We start from the raw sequence: 12124 nt of genomic DNA, 5'->3' as shown, positions 1-12124 counted from the left end.
AGGAAGACACCCCCAGCCAGCAGAGCCTGTAAGAAATCCTCAGGCCTGGTGAGCATAGCCACAGGGTGCAGACCCCAGTGGTGGGGTGGAGGAGGGGGAAAATGGGTCTGGCAGTGCTCCAGGGCAGCCTCACTGAGGCACCCCTAGGCCACAGCCCCTGGATCAGGAATATGCTGAGGGTAAGAAGTCATTCGGGAAGTTCCTTCTTTTCCCTCATCCTCCTCTTCTTCCTTCTGCCCTTCTTCACCCACCCTTGCTCCACCAGGTCTGCCCACAGCACAGCACAGACCTGGGACTGACCACAGTACTGTACCCTCTTTTTCTAAACCCACCACCTGCAGCCACTGGCTGTCCAACTGCAGAGTGAATGTCAGTATCACTGATGATGCACGGCCCCTGATGAGCTTAATTCCAGTCATGCCCGACAGTCCTTTATCTATTCATCAGTGCAGAGGAGAAGCCCTGGCCAGGCCTGGACTGGGTCCCTGTTACTTGAAAGAGACAAAACCAGGAACTCTGCCACCCAGGATGAACACAGACTTTCTGGGCCTGGCTGGGTTTTGATGATGCGTGACTAAGAGAACTCAGGCACCCTATTCAGAGAGTGGGAAAGGACCTCATTGCGTACAATGCATTATCACCTTGCAGGTATTTCCTAATTTAATCCTGACAACAACCCTAAAAGGCAGGTACTATTTCCTCCATTTTCCAGGTGAGGAAACAGAGGCCATCAAGAAAGAGGCAGAGGGAGAATTAGAACCCAGGTGCCAAGATCTGAAGCCCTCCCGCAGCATCCCGAGATTAGGAAGCAGAACGAGGCCATCCCCAGGTGGAGACCTGCTTGGACTGCCTCGTAGGGGTACAGGGCTCAGCTCTGCAGTTGGCCAGGCCCAGAGGCCCACAGAGGCGCCTCTCAGCACTTGCAGCTGTTATCCGATGCCCCAGGAGATGCTCCATGTCTGTTCAGGTCTGCCCTGGGGTGAGCGCAGGGAGCAGGAAGCCTCCTCTCTCATCGTGAGAGTGACCAGGAGAGGTGGGAGGATTGGAAGGTGTTGCCCAAGGACTCCTGCTTTCACGGCATGAACACTTTGCTTGTTATTTACTAAAAGTAAACCTGGGGCCCAGGGATCAGGGATTTGGGAATCTTCTCTGACTGCCCCTCATTCACAGGTGTGGCTTTGGTTCATCCTTGCCTCTGCCTGGTCCTGTAAGGTAGGAGCAGAGGGCAGGACTGGCGATATCCATTGGCCCACCCGGTCATCCCCTGAGGTTGCAGAGGGACCAAGAGTGATGTGTGTGCAGTCGCTCCAAACAGTCCCCTCCATCAAATTCTTCATCTAGAGAGAGACCAGTGGTATTAATAGCAACCTAATCTCTTTCAAATTCTTTGTGTTGCTAAAATGAAAGCAAAAATTCAAAGCTGGAAGAACAAAAAAACTCCCTTCTGAGAATTCTGAGTCACTCCAAAAAGGTCAGTGGAGCCTGGGTTAACCCGTTGCTTCCCAGGAGGGCCTTGGCTCTTCTCCCGACACCCAGAGATTCATGAGAGGCTATGAGAGACACCTGCCTGGTAGGCTGTGCTCCTGGGCCACTGGGGTTTCAGAGAGGAGTTTGGTCTCCTCTGGGCCTCTGGTTGCAAGGCCTCTGGGAGAGGCATCCTTGGGGGCTATTGTGAGAGGCCATTGCTTACCAAGAATGACACCAATGAGCTGGTGGGCTCGGCCTAACAAGGAGCTGGGGAGCCAGACAGACCTACTCTGACTTCCGGCACAGCCAGTCATGAGCAGTGTGACTTCAGTCAAGTCTTCGGGACTTTGTTTCCTCTTCTGTAAAATCATAATGTTCCTAATAATAGTACTCCCATTACCCGCCTCACAGGGCTGCCGAGAGCACTGAAGGGGGTTGGTCGCTCCAACGGCCCTTGCTAAATCATGACTCCTGATGCCTCCCTGTGCTTGCTGGGGCATAAGCCATCGTCACTCCCCAGCTGAAGTGTGCAGAATGGGGTGCGCCTTCAGTTGTGGATGGGCTTGCCTCTGCGTGTCCAGCCACTTGGTCAGAGCTGCCCCCTCCTGCCTGCTCTCCTTCTCCCCACAGCCCACAGGGTCCCATAGAGGCTATTCCCAGGGGCAGAGCTTGCACTGTGGATATACAGGCTTGGGACTTTCTGGGGCTGGATGGACAAATTCATGGGCAGTTGTGTAAATGGAAAAGTCAGAAGGCAAATGGGTAATGGAAGAACAGACAGGTGAATGAATGGGTGGATTTGTCATCCCACAGTGGGGGGAGGTCATGCAACCATAACTGTGGGCCCACTCTTACCTTCATAAGATCTCTGGCTTCAAACCTGCGGCTCCTTCCCCCTGCTCCAGCGCCCTTCTTAGCCGCACAGGGAATGCGCACTCCAGTTCTCTGCAGGGCTGGTGCTCAGGCTGGTTCTGCTGCTACAATCTAGCAGAACTCCTGGGGGAGGAGGCCGAGTAAAAGAAGGGGAAAATGACAGGCCTTGGAATCAAACTATCCTTGGTTATAATCATTGGCCTACCACTTATTAGCCTTATTATCTGTGTGATCTTGAGCAAGTTGCTAAACCTCTCTGATTCTTAGTTCCTTACTACATAAAATGGAGACAATGAAACCCATCTCAGGGGGTTAAATGCCATAGCACTTGAAATATACCCAGCATAGTGTCTGGTACTCAATAGATAACCTAGAGATATCTAATGAATAGAAAAATAAAAAAGTATGTTAGTTTGCTTTTTTTCATGAGCGTGTCCAAGGGCAGATAACATACTTAAATATGGTTTAGATGCTGTTGGCCTTTTCAGTTACACAAATGATTAGATAGTTATACCAACAAAGGCTCTTAAGTAATTTGCATCAGCTACAAAGGTAACTGGACCCAGTGAGGTTGCTTCCTTTCTCTACACCTCAGTTTTCCTTCCTGTAAATTGGGTCAGGTTAAATTTAAACACTGGCTGGAAGCAGAATGAGTAGAGCCCAAAGAGGTGATTGGCTAATGACCCACCTAACCCTTTACTGACCAGGCCGGAGAGGCAGCAAGAAGGGCCTTACAAATGGGTTAAAGAAGGAGCAGCTGGAGACCAAACATTACCAAATATTTTTCCCTTTTATGGGTCGGTGCTCTAGATCACCACTTCCTGGAGATTGTATTCTAAACTTTGCTGTGATGGATGCAAGGTCCGCGTGCCCACGGACTCCGGCAGAACCCAGATGTCACCCTGGGGGAGGGACTCTGCTTTTACCTTGCTATTTTAAGCAGCAAGTTTATAATAATGGATGGGAGAGAAAGCAAACGGGCCAGGAGCAGCGTGGGAATGGCCTGGGCAGGCGTGGCTGCTGGGGCTCCCCCTGAAGAGCTCGGGGCTCCAACTTGTCAAGTGTGGGACCTCAGCCAGGCTCCACTCTGCTTTGTCCTGCGGCAGCTGACACCTTTCAGTGCCGCTCTGACTTAATTTGTTTCTGTTTGACTTTGCTTTCTGACCCAGGGACTAAATTAAGGTCTTTCTTGAGGAATAGGAGGTAGAGAAAAGGAAGTGGAGACATTTCTGAAGTGTCAGAATACCTCAATCCCAGAATCCTTTGGGATGGGACCATCAAACCTGTGAACTATTGTGACTAGAAAGACTCCAGGGTGTCAGAGACTTTCAGGGTTGGAAAAGACCTCTGGAGTGGGTAGAAACCCTGTGACCCTTGCCCCAGCCATTGTTGAAACTCTCCCCAGAGTGAGGAGCTCACTGCCTTGAAGAGCAGCCCATCGCACCTTCAAACGGTTCCAACCACCAGAAAGTCTTCCCTGGCTTTGATCTGACCTTGCAGTCATTGTTCGGGGACCTGTCCTTTGGGAACGACAGAACTACATGAATGGCTTTTGAGTATCTGAGAAGAGATGTTGTTTCTCCATGTACCTTCTCTTCTCCAGGCTACACATCTCTAGTTCTTTAAACATATTTTTTGTGTCCCTACATCTTGCTTCCCCTTTTTTGAACATCACCAATTTGTCTGAATCCTTCGCAGTATACAGAGCACAATACACTTCATGCAGATTAAGACATAAAGAAAAAGTGGAACAGTCACCTCCCATGTTTTAGAAATTATACTCCTAATAAGACAACCTGGATCTGCACACACTTTATCATTTTAGGTATTTTCTTGGGCAGTGTAGCGAACCTCTGTGATAGGATTGGGTTTGTGGATACTCTTGCTATGCTGATACCAGTGCCACTGACATCCTGCTGCTGAAGTCCACGGAAAGATAATAGAAATTAACCACAGAGCTCACCTTTGTGCAAATACAAAGCTCCATTAGTTCATATAGTGACCATTTGGGATGGGAGACAGCGTGGCCTGGCCCCAAGGCTCCCATTCCTGAGAGCCAAGTTCAATGTGTCCAGTGTGGCTTCTCCCTTCCTGTCTTTCCTCCCCGCTAGGCCTCCAGCTAGTCTGTTAGGAGAAATTCCATTCAGCACGTCAGTGCTCATGGCTCAGCTCAAACACGATTTCTAAGGGAGAACCTTCACTAAAACTCGATTCTACCCATCATAATTTCCATAGTTAGGAACCTTTTTCTGGGATCCTTTTCTGGGATCCAACTTCTCACTTTCAAATTATTTACCCCATTATGCTGTTTTCCACCTGCCTCCCACCACTGGACTCTGTTTTTCTTAAAGGCCAAGGCCACATTTTTGTCATCATTATGTCACCAGCACCTAACACAGGTCCTGGTAGAGTGGGTGTAAATTGAGTGTTTGTGGTGAATGAATGAGTGAATGAATGACTCAGTTCATGGATATGCTGCTTGAGATTTCTTGAGCTGTCTAGTAGGAGTCACCTTAACTGTTTCAGAAAGGATGGGACTACCTTTCCACCACAGAGAATGACAAAAGTCAAGATGACAGTCACATCAAACAACTCCAGGGCTAAAGTTCTCTAGATTTTAAATACAACGCAAGAAAAAAAAATTTTGAATAGATCTGGTTACCCATGAGGAATCAGACCTCTGCATGCCTCCAGGAGCTCAGTTAGAGGTGCATGTGACCCATGTGGGTCAGTCGGGGCTGCAGTTGATGCCAGCTATGAGCCTGCCCCACAGCACTCTGGCTTAAGACCCTTTCCAAGCCCTTTCTGTGGGAAGGAGAGTATTTGGTCTCATGGGAGGTGGCAGGACTTCCTGACTCATCCTCCTGAGCTTCTGGCAGTCTGTACCTTGCATAAGACCCAGGACATGGCAGATACTCAGTATATGAGAGTGTCCTTTGTCCTCTGCATGTGTGTCCCAGCAGCCCCATCACTGTGGCTGAGGCCAGGGTCTCAGGATGACCCCTGTGTCTGGTGGTTTTCCTCTGCCGTCCAGCAGAGCAGCTCTGTCAGGGAACCTCTGAAACCACAGAGGCCGGCTAGATGTTGGTTCTCCAGATCTGTGAAGGTGTTCACACCCCACTAGGGGCAAGGGACCTGAAGGCGTTTAGAGGTGGGAAGAGGCCAGGCAGAGCCCTCTGGACTCTGGCCAAGCTTCCTGGACTGCAGACCTCCTGCACCCACATGGCCTCTGTGAGCACTACTCCATGCTGGGCTCTCTGCTTCATTTCATCCTTGGAACAGTCCTACGTGGGAGGCATTCTTATCTCTGTTCCCCTGACTAGGAAACCGAGGCTCAGAGGTGAAGCCAGCATTCAAGGCAACACAGCCACTGAGTGGCAGAGTGGAGACTCAGACCCATGAATCTGGTTTCAAAGCCTGTGCTCTTTCTATCTTGCTATCCCGTCTCTGCAGAGGGAGACCCAACATCACTGGTCTCCCTTTCTAGGAGGAAGCAGAGGAGCCAGACCCACTGGAGAGATCACGGTCCTAGACCTCTTGACTGGCAGGAAACATGAAAGAGCAGTTATGGCCACAAGTGACAGTACAGTAGTTACAAGTTAGTATGTACAAGTAAACTCAACTTGTACTAAATGGACTTAAACACTGAAATTTGTTTATGTAACTGGCTGGCTTAGAAAGAGTTCAGCCTGCAGGTAAACTTGGATCAGGGCTCCAGTTCCATTTCTTGGCAGGTCTGTTGGCCCTTCCCTGTCCTCTGTGTGTATCAGTTTTATCCTCAGTCTGGCCTTCCTCACGGACACAGAATGGCATCAGCAGCACTAGGTCCACATCTGCACCCTCCATAGCCCAGAGCGAGAAAACACTGCCCCATGCTCATTGGCTTAGGCTAAATCTATTGTCTGTCCCCGAGACAATTATTTTGTCAAGATCAATGAGATTATGCTGATTGGGATCAATCCCAGCCAGGCCTCAAGGCTGCTACTGCGGCATGGAGAAGGGATACGCCTGGTTCTGGGGGAGGCAACCCAAGGTTGCTCAGTGGGAGCATTGCACAAGGCATGTGAGGTGCACCCGGGCCAAGCCTCCCAAGTCACAGCTTTAGCAGGGCCAACGAGGTCCATGCTCAAGTGAGAGAGCCCTGAACTAAGGGTTAGAAGAGCTCAAGAGGGTGAGGCGAGCCATGGAGCAGGAAGTCAGGAAACACCATCTCTCCCTCTCACCCACCCAGCCAAAGGAGCCTGTGGAGTACAGTGGAAGAACCCTGGCCTCAAAATCAGAGAGATCTGGATTCAAATGCTTGGTTCTTTATATGAATTAGACAAGTGGCTGCCCCTCTCTGAAGCAGTTTTCTCACCTATAAAATGTGAATGTTAACACATGCATCAGAGGTCCTCATGAGTATTAAATTAGGCGCTGTTGGTAGTGCTCCTACTAGGATAGTGTCTAGCACCAGTTAGTGCTCAGTAAATGGTGTCCATCTGATCCCAAAGGAGTGTCCTCCATGAGCTGTGGTTCTGAAGAGGCAGAAGCACTTTTCTCCCTTCCAGCATAGTTGTGTTTACTGCAAGGACCAAATTAGATGCAAAATCTCTAAGGCCACCTCTGACTTTGTAAACAGTGCTAGTGAACAGAAGGAAATTCAATTCCAAATGCCTTTTATTCCCACCTCTGCTGTTGACGCAAACTCAAGCAGGCTCTCTCTGCCGCTCATGATCCCTGGAAATGGAACCCAGCTTGGGCCAGGGATGGGAGTGGATTTGACTTGTCCTTTTGGCATCTCCTCAGCCTGCGGAGCCCAGGCCTCTTGGAGCATCTTTGGGGCTGACACAGCAGAGGTTCCGGGCACCTGCGGCCACTCCTGTCAGAAGGCTGCCATGCCCCACATTCCTGAGGATGAGGAGCCCCCCGGAGAGCCACAGGCAGCCCAGAACCCCAACAGCCAAGTAAGTGCCCCCTCCCTGCCTTCGGCTAGCCTGGCCAGCGTGAAGCGAAGTGGCCTGGACTGAGGCCACAGTGTCCAGACTGGCCAGAGACTTTGCTGATGCCTGGGAAAGGTGTGCAGCACCCGCAGTGGGGAGTAAACACACAAAGTTCCTTTGAATTGCCCAAGGCCCCCCACAGCCTGAGAGTGGAACCCCCTGGGCTGTGTCTGACTGAGGCCTCCTGGGACGTCCAACTACCCTGACCCTGGAGGCCCCCTCCTGGAAAGGAGGAAGCCTTGGAGGAGAAGCTCATCATGCCAGGGTCATGAGCACCAGCAAGAGTCACTTAAAGTGGATCTGCTTAAAATGACAAAATTTTCATAGTAAATAGTGAGAAAGATTCTCAACAAAATTATATTATATAAAAGGAAATGATGAAAATAAGGCAATTTAAAGGGTCTCATTGAGATTGTACTGTATAAATGAAATTATAAAAGCAAGTTATTTTTAGCTACATACACTACAAAATATAGATTATATGTCACTTTTTAGAAAAAGTTTTTAAAGATTCTATTTTATTTTCAGACAGAGGGAAAGGGAGGGAAAAACGGAGGGAGAGAAACATCAATATGTGATTGCCTCTCACATGCCCCCCTACTGGGGACCTGGTCTGCAACCCAGGCATGTGCCCTGACTGGGAATTGAACCAAAATGTTGACCCCTTGGTTCACAGGCTGGCACTCAATCCACTGAGCCACACCAGCCTGGGCTATATGTCACTTTTTAGAATGAACAAAAACTCAAGTGTATTGATTTTGATCTGCGTATATTTTTTTATATCAACAAGATGATCTGTTCACATGATACCTCTTCCTTCACATTTTACTATATAGTGTCTTCATTAGGAGATTCTGGTGATTTAGTATGTAAGATCTTCATTTATTTTCTCAAGGACCTCTTTCAACACTTCAATATTAAAATCGTTCTCTTGTGAAGAACCTATCTTACCACATCCTCATAGTTTTGTTCTTCATTTGTTAACTAATCCAGCTCCATCTGGTCCTCATTGGTCCAAGACCTTGCATGTACAGCTCTCTAACCTTGTTTTCTTTCATCTCATGAACTTTGCAGTGTGTTTGCACTGAATTTGTATCATCCTGTTATATCTGACAGTTGCCTCAACTGCCCTCAACCAAAAGAGATAGATACTTGGTAAGTGAGGGAAGAAGATATGAGTGACAAGTGAGAAGATTCTTAGTGAATATCTTCATGTTAAGATGACATTTGTTTTCTCACACATCGTAACTCTGGGAACATAGATAATAAATATTTAGAAAAGAATGGCCTCTTGTATCTCCATATCACAAGCTCATGGTGTTTCAGAAACTTGGCAGCCTTGGGAAGCCCTAGGCCAAGTTTGACAGTGGGCCAAGCCCCCATGTCTTTGGCTGAAGGCAGCCAGCTCAGGGTTTTATGGAGAACCCCTCCCAGGAATGTCTTGGGCCACAGAAGGCACTGCTCCTCAGTTGCTTTCAGTGGCTCCAAATTGCTCCTCTGCAAAATATTCACATCCGGAGCCAAATGTGACTGCTCCCAGTCCTCAGGTCACTGTTGTCCAGGGTTCTGGCCCCTGAGCATGCCTATCCCTCAGTCCTGGACTCTGCTGTGGCTATCGCCGACCACTTCCATCCACGTCACTAACAACGGCAGAGCCCTTAAGCCAGATTCTGGTGCAATATCTAGCTCTAAAATCCTGGGCAACTCCCCCAAACAGCTGCCATACTGTGCTCCCCAAGAATACAAGTGCTCTTAAAAAGCCCTGGCCAGTGTGGCTTAGTTGGTTAGAACATCATTCCATAACTGAAATGTTGTGAGTTCAATTCTTGGTCAGAGCACATACTTGGTTTCAGGTTCAATCCCTGTTCTGGGCACAGGTGCCTGTGAGCCCCCGTCTGATGTGTAGGATCCCCAGTCTGGGCATCAGTCCTGGCCTGGGCACGTGTGGGAGGCAACCAATCGATGCTTCTTTCTTTCATCAGTGTTTCTCTCTTCTTCTCTCTCTCTAAAAGCAATGAAAAAAGTGTTGTCAGGTGAGGACTTTTAAAAAGTATTCTTAAATAATAATAATAATAATAATAATAATAATAATAATAATAATAATAAATGGACAATGATGAAACTCCACCCTCCGTGAAGAGATCCTTTTACATTCAGTTCAGTTCATCTTGGTTCCCAACTTCTCCACAAGGAGACACAAAACCAGACAGCACAAAAGCCTACCAGACCTTCTGACCATCACAGCTTCAAGCTACACATAGGTGCAGCTCCACTGTGTCAGAGGTGAGGGTGAGTTTTTAGGGGTGGCCAAGCAAGGTAAGGGCTTCATGAGCCCATCACATAGTTGAGGGGCAGAGAACCCCAGTGGAGTACCTGGAACTCCAGATTCCTTGTCCCTGCAAGCTCACTCTCCCTGTGACCTTGAGCTAGAACCAGACTTCTATAACATGAAGGAGTGGGACCCCATGGTCTCTAAAGTTCCTTTAAATGCCATGAATCTAATTCTGTGTTGGGAGATGCCAAGAAAGTAAGAGACTGTGAGTCTAATGGCTTTGACATTGACAGAGACCAGCAGGAGAAGGACCAATGAGGAATTCAGGTGATTCAGAGCCAGGATGCCCAGGTCTTATAAGGAAGGACCATTAGCACAGGGTTTAAGAATGGGGATTCTGGAGTCACACCAAGCTAAGCTCCTCCACATCCTGGCCAAGAGACCCTGTGTGAGTCTGTTAAATTTTCTGTGCCTCTTGTTCCTCAATGTTTCCCTGGGGCAACTGTTAGTAGCTGGCTCCTAGACTCTGTTCAGCCAGCCTTTGTGTGCCTTCTTTGGGCTGAGAGACAAGAGAGCTCAGGCTGAAGACCACATCGGATTCAGTATTCTTTTATTCTCTGCCCTTACAAACAGACACTGGGCCTCCCTGAGCTCTCCAGAAGCTCATAGTCATTGTCAGCGAAGAGCATCTCCCTCTATTCCACCCATCAGACAACCCTTGTCAGGAAGCCACAGCCTGTGGGGAGCCTACAGGGGCTGGAGCCCGAGTCCCTGGGAGCAGCGGAAACCAGGCAGCCAGGGAAGTAGGGTTGGCCAGGAGTGCTTGGCTAGAACTCTTGGTGGCGTGTGAATTCCCATTCTGTGAAGCAGGCAAAGAATGGAGCATCCTTCTGAGTTTACAGCTCCCCGGGGTCCAGCCCTACTTCTGGTTCCTCAGGCCCCAGCCCCCATTTCCCATGATAGACATGAGCGCTAGCTGAGCCCTTCTCACACAAAAGCACTAAAGCAGGAGACCTAGATTCTGTTTTTCTTTCTGCATGCACACACACACTCACATGCACAGAATCTCACACACACACATACACACACGAATATAGACACACAGACACTCTCACACATACACATGCACACAGACACACAAACAGACTTTCACACACACACACACACACACACACACACATGAACATACACACATGCACATACACTCTCAAACTCTCTCTCACACACACATCCTTTAGGCCCCTAATCAGGAGCTGTAATCAAAACTCACAAAGAACTGAAGCCTCCCGACAGCACACTCTGTGACTGTGCCCTGAGCGGTGCTTTCTGGGATGGCCTTGGAACAGGGAGGGGCACCTCCCTGGAGACCCCTTGGAAATGTGAGCTCCCTCAGTGGGGGGGCAGTCCCAAATAAGCAATTCTCTCTGGCAGGATTGAGATGAAGACAAAAAATGTATTACATGTAAAACACTCAGAACCCGGTGAGGACTGTGCAGGGTGGGGACACCTCCCCAGCTCCCCCAACGAAAGCCCTCACGCCATATGCTTCCTGTGTGGCAGACACAGTTCTAAGCACTTAACACATCATAACTGCACCACCCTAGGAAGGAGGTGTGATTATTACCCCATTTACAGATGAAAAAACTCTGGTGGGCAAGTAAGTGTACGCTAATCACTAGAAACTGGGCAGGGCTTTGAAAGCTTCAATTGTTTAATTCATCGTCCCTGAGCTCATTTCCACCTACCTCATTACACCCTTTGTGAGAATAGCCTCAGTTAAGATCATCAATGAAATATCTTTAAATATGTTATCAGTAAAACATTAAGACCTGGTGTGTGGGTGTATGAGATACTGGGGACATCTATTGGGCACCTGCTATATGCTCATCCCTTCAAGGAACATATCACATCTCTATTTTATAGAAGAAAGGAAGTCTCCTCGAGGTTATGTAATTGTCAAAGGTCACATAATTGAGTCCTGGTTGAGTGGAGATTGAAACTCAGGCTTCTGTGGAGGTGTTTCTGCCAGCTTTGCCCCCCTTCTGGGGCCCCACTCCACAGTAAAGTCAGTGTCCTGGACACCAGACCCCCCACCCCCCCCACACACAGGATGAGGAGCAGGTACTTGATGCCTCGTTCTCTATAGAGAAGAAGCTGGAAAAGGTCAAGAGGACAGTTCCACCAGGATGGCTTCCAGTAGTTCTGGTCTTCTGAGCTATGATATTGCCACTCTATAAGTGGCTAGGACAAACCAGAAAGCATTTTAGAAATGTTGGCTGTTACAATGGTCAGGAATGTATGTTATAATTGTTTGCCCTTCGTTCCTCTTGTGAACAATGGAGTAGCTTGTCATTGTTGTTTCCCTGATTCTCCTGTCAGACTCCATGGGAGCTGCTTAGGGTCGGGAGTTGTGTCTCTCATGTGCGTTTCTCCAGTTTTCAGCATAGGCTGTAGCATGTGCTGGTTGGTTAGGGGAAGATGGGTGGATGGATGGATGGATGGATGGATGGATGGGTGGGTGGATGGGTGG

General features: G+C 48.7%; 1 protein-coding gene across 3 annotated transcripts in view; it reads left to right on the top strand.

Moving 5' to 3' along the window:
• IRAG1 (inositol 1,4,5-triphosphate receptor associated 1) overlaps positions 1-12124 on the top strand; it is a 115550-nt gene that overhangs the window by 32869 nt on the left and 70557 nt on the right. For 2 of the 3 annotated variants that reach the window (XM_045825583.1, XM_045825585.1), the window contains one exon: positions 7129-7286. The exons of the other annotated variant lie outside the window; for it this stretch is intronic. In XM_045825583.1, coding sequence (XP_045681539.1) covers positions 7129-7286 — 158 coding nt within the window. The remainder of the gene's footprint in view (positions 1-7128; positions 7287-12124) is intronic. 3 annotated transcript variants of the gene reach the window in all.

Source organism: Phyllostomus hastatus, unplaced genomic scaffold (assembly GCF_019186645.2).
Source record: "Phyllostomus hastatus isolate PE091 unplaced genomic scaffold, TTU_PhHast_1.1 phas_scaffold_585, whole genome shotgun sequence".
Taxonomy (NCBI): Eukaryota; Metazoa; Chordata; class Mammalia; order Chiroptera; family Phyllostomidae; genus Phyllostomus; species Phyllostomus hastatus.
Note: the sequence above shows the minus strand (reverse complement) of the source record. Positions and strands in the feature narration are given on the sequence as shown.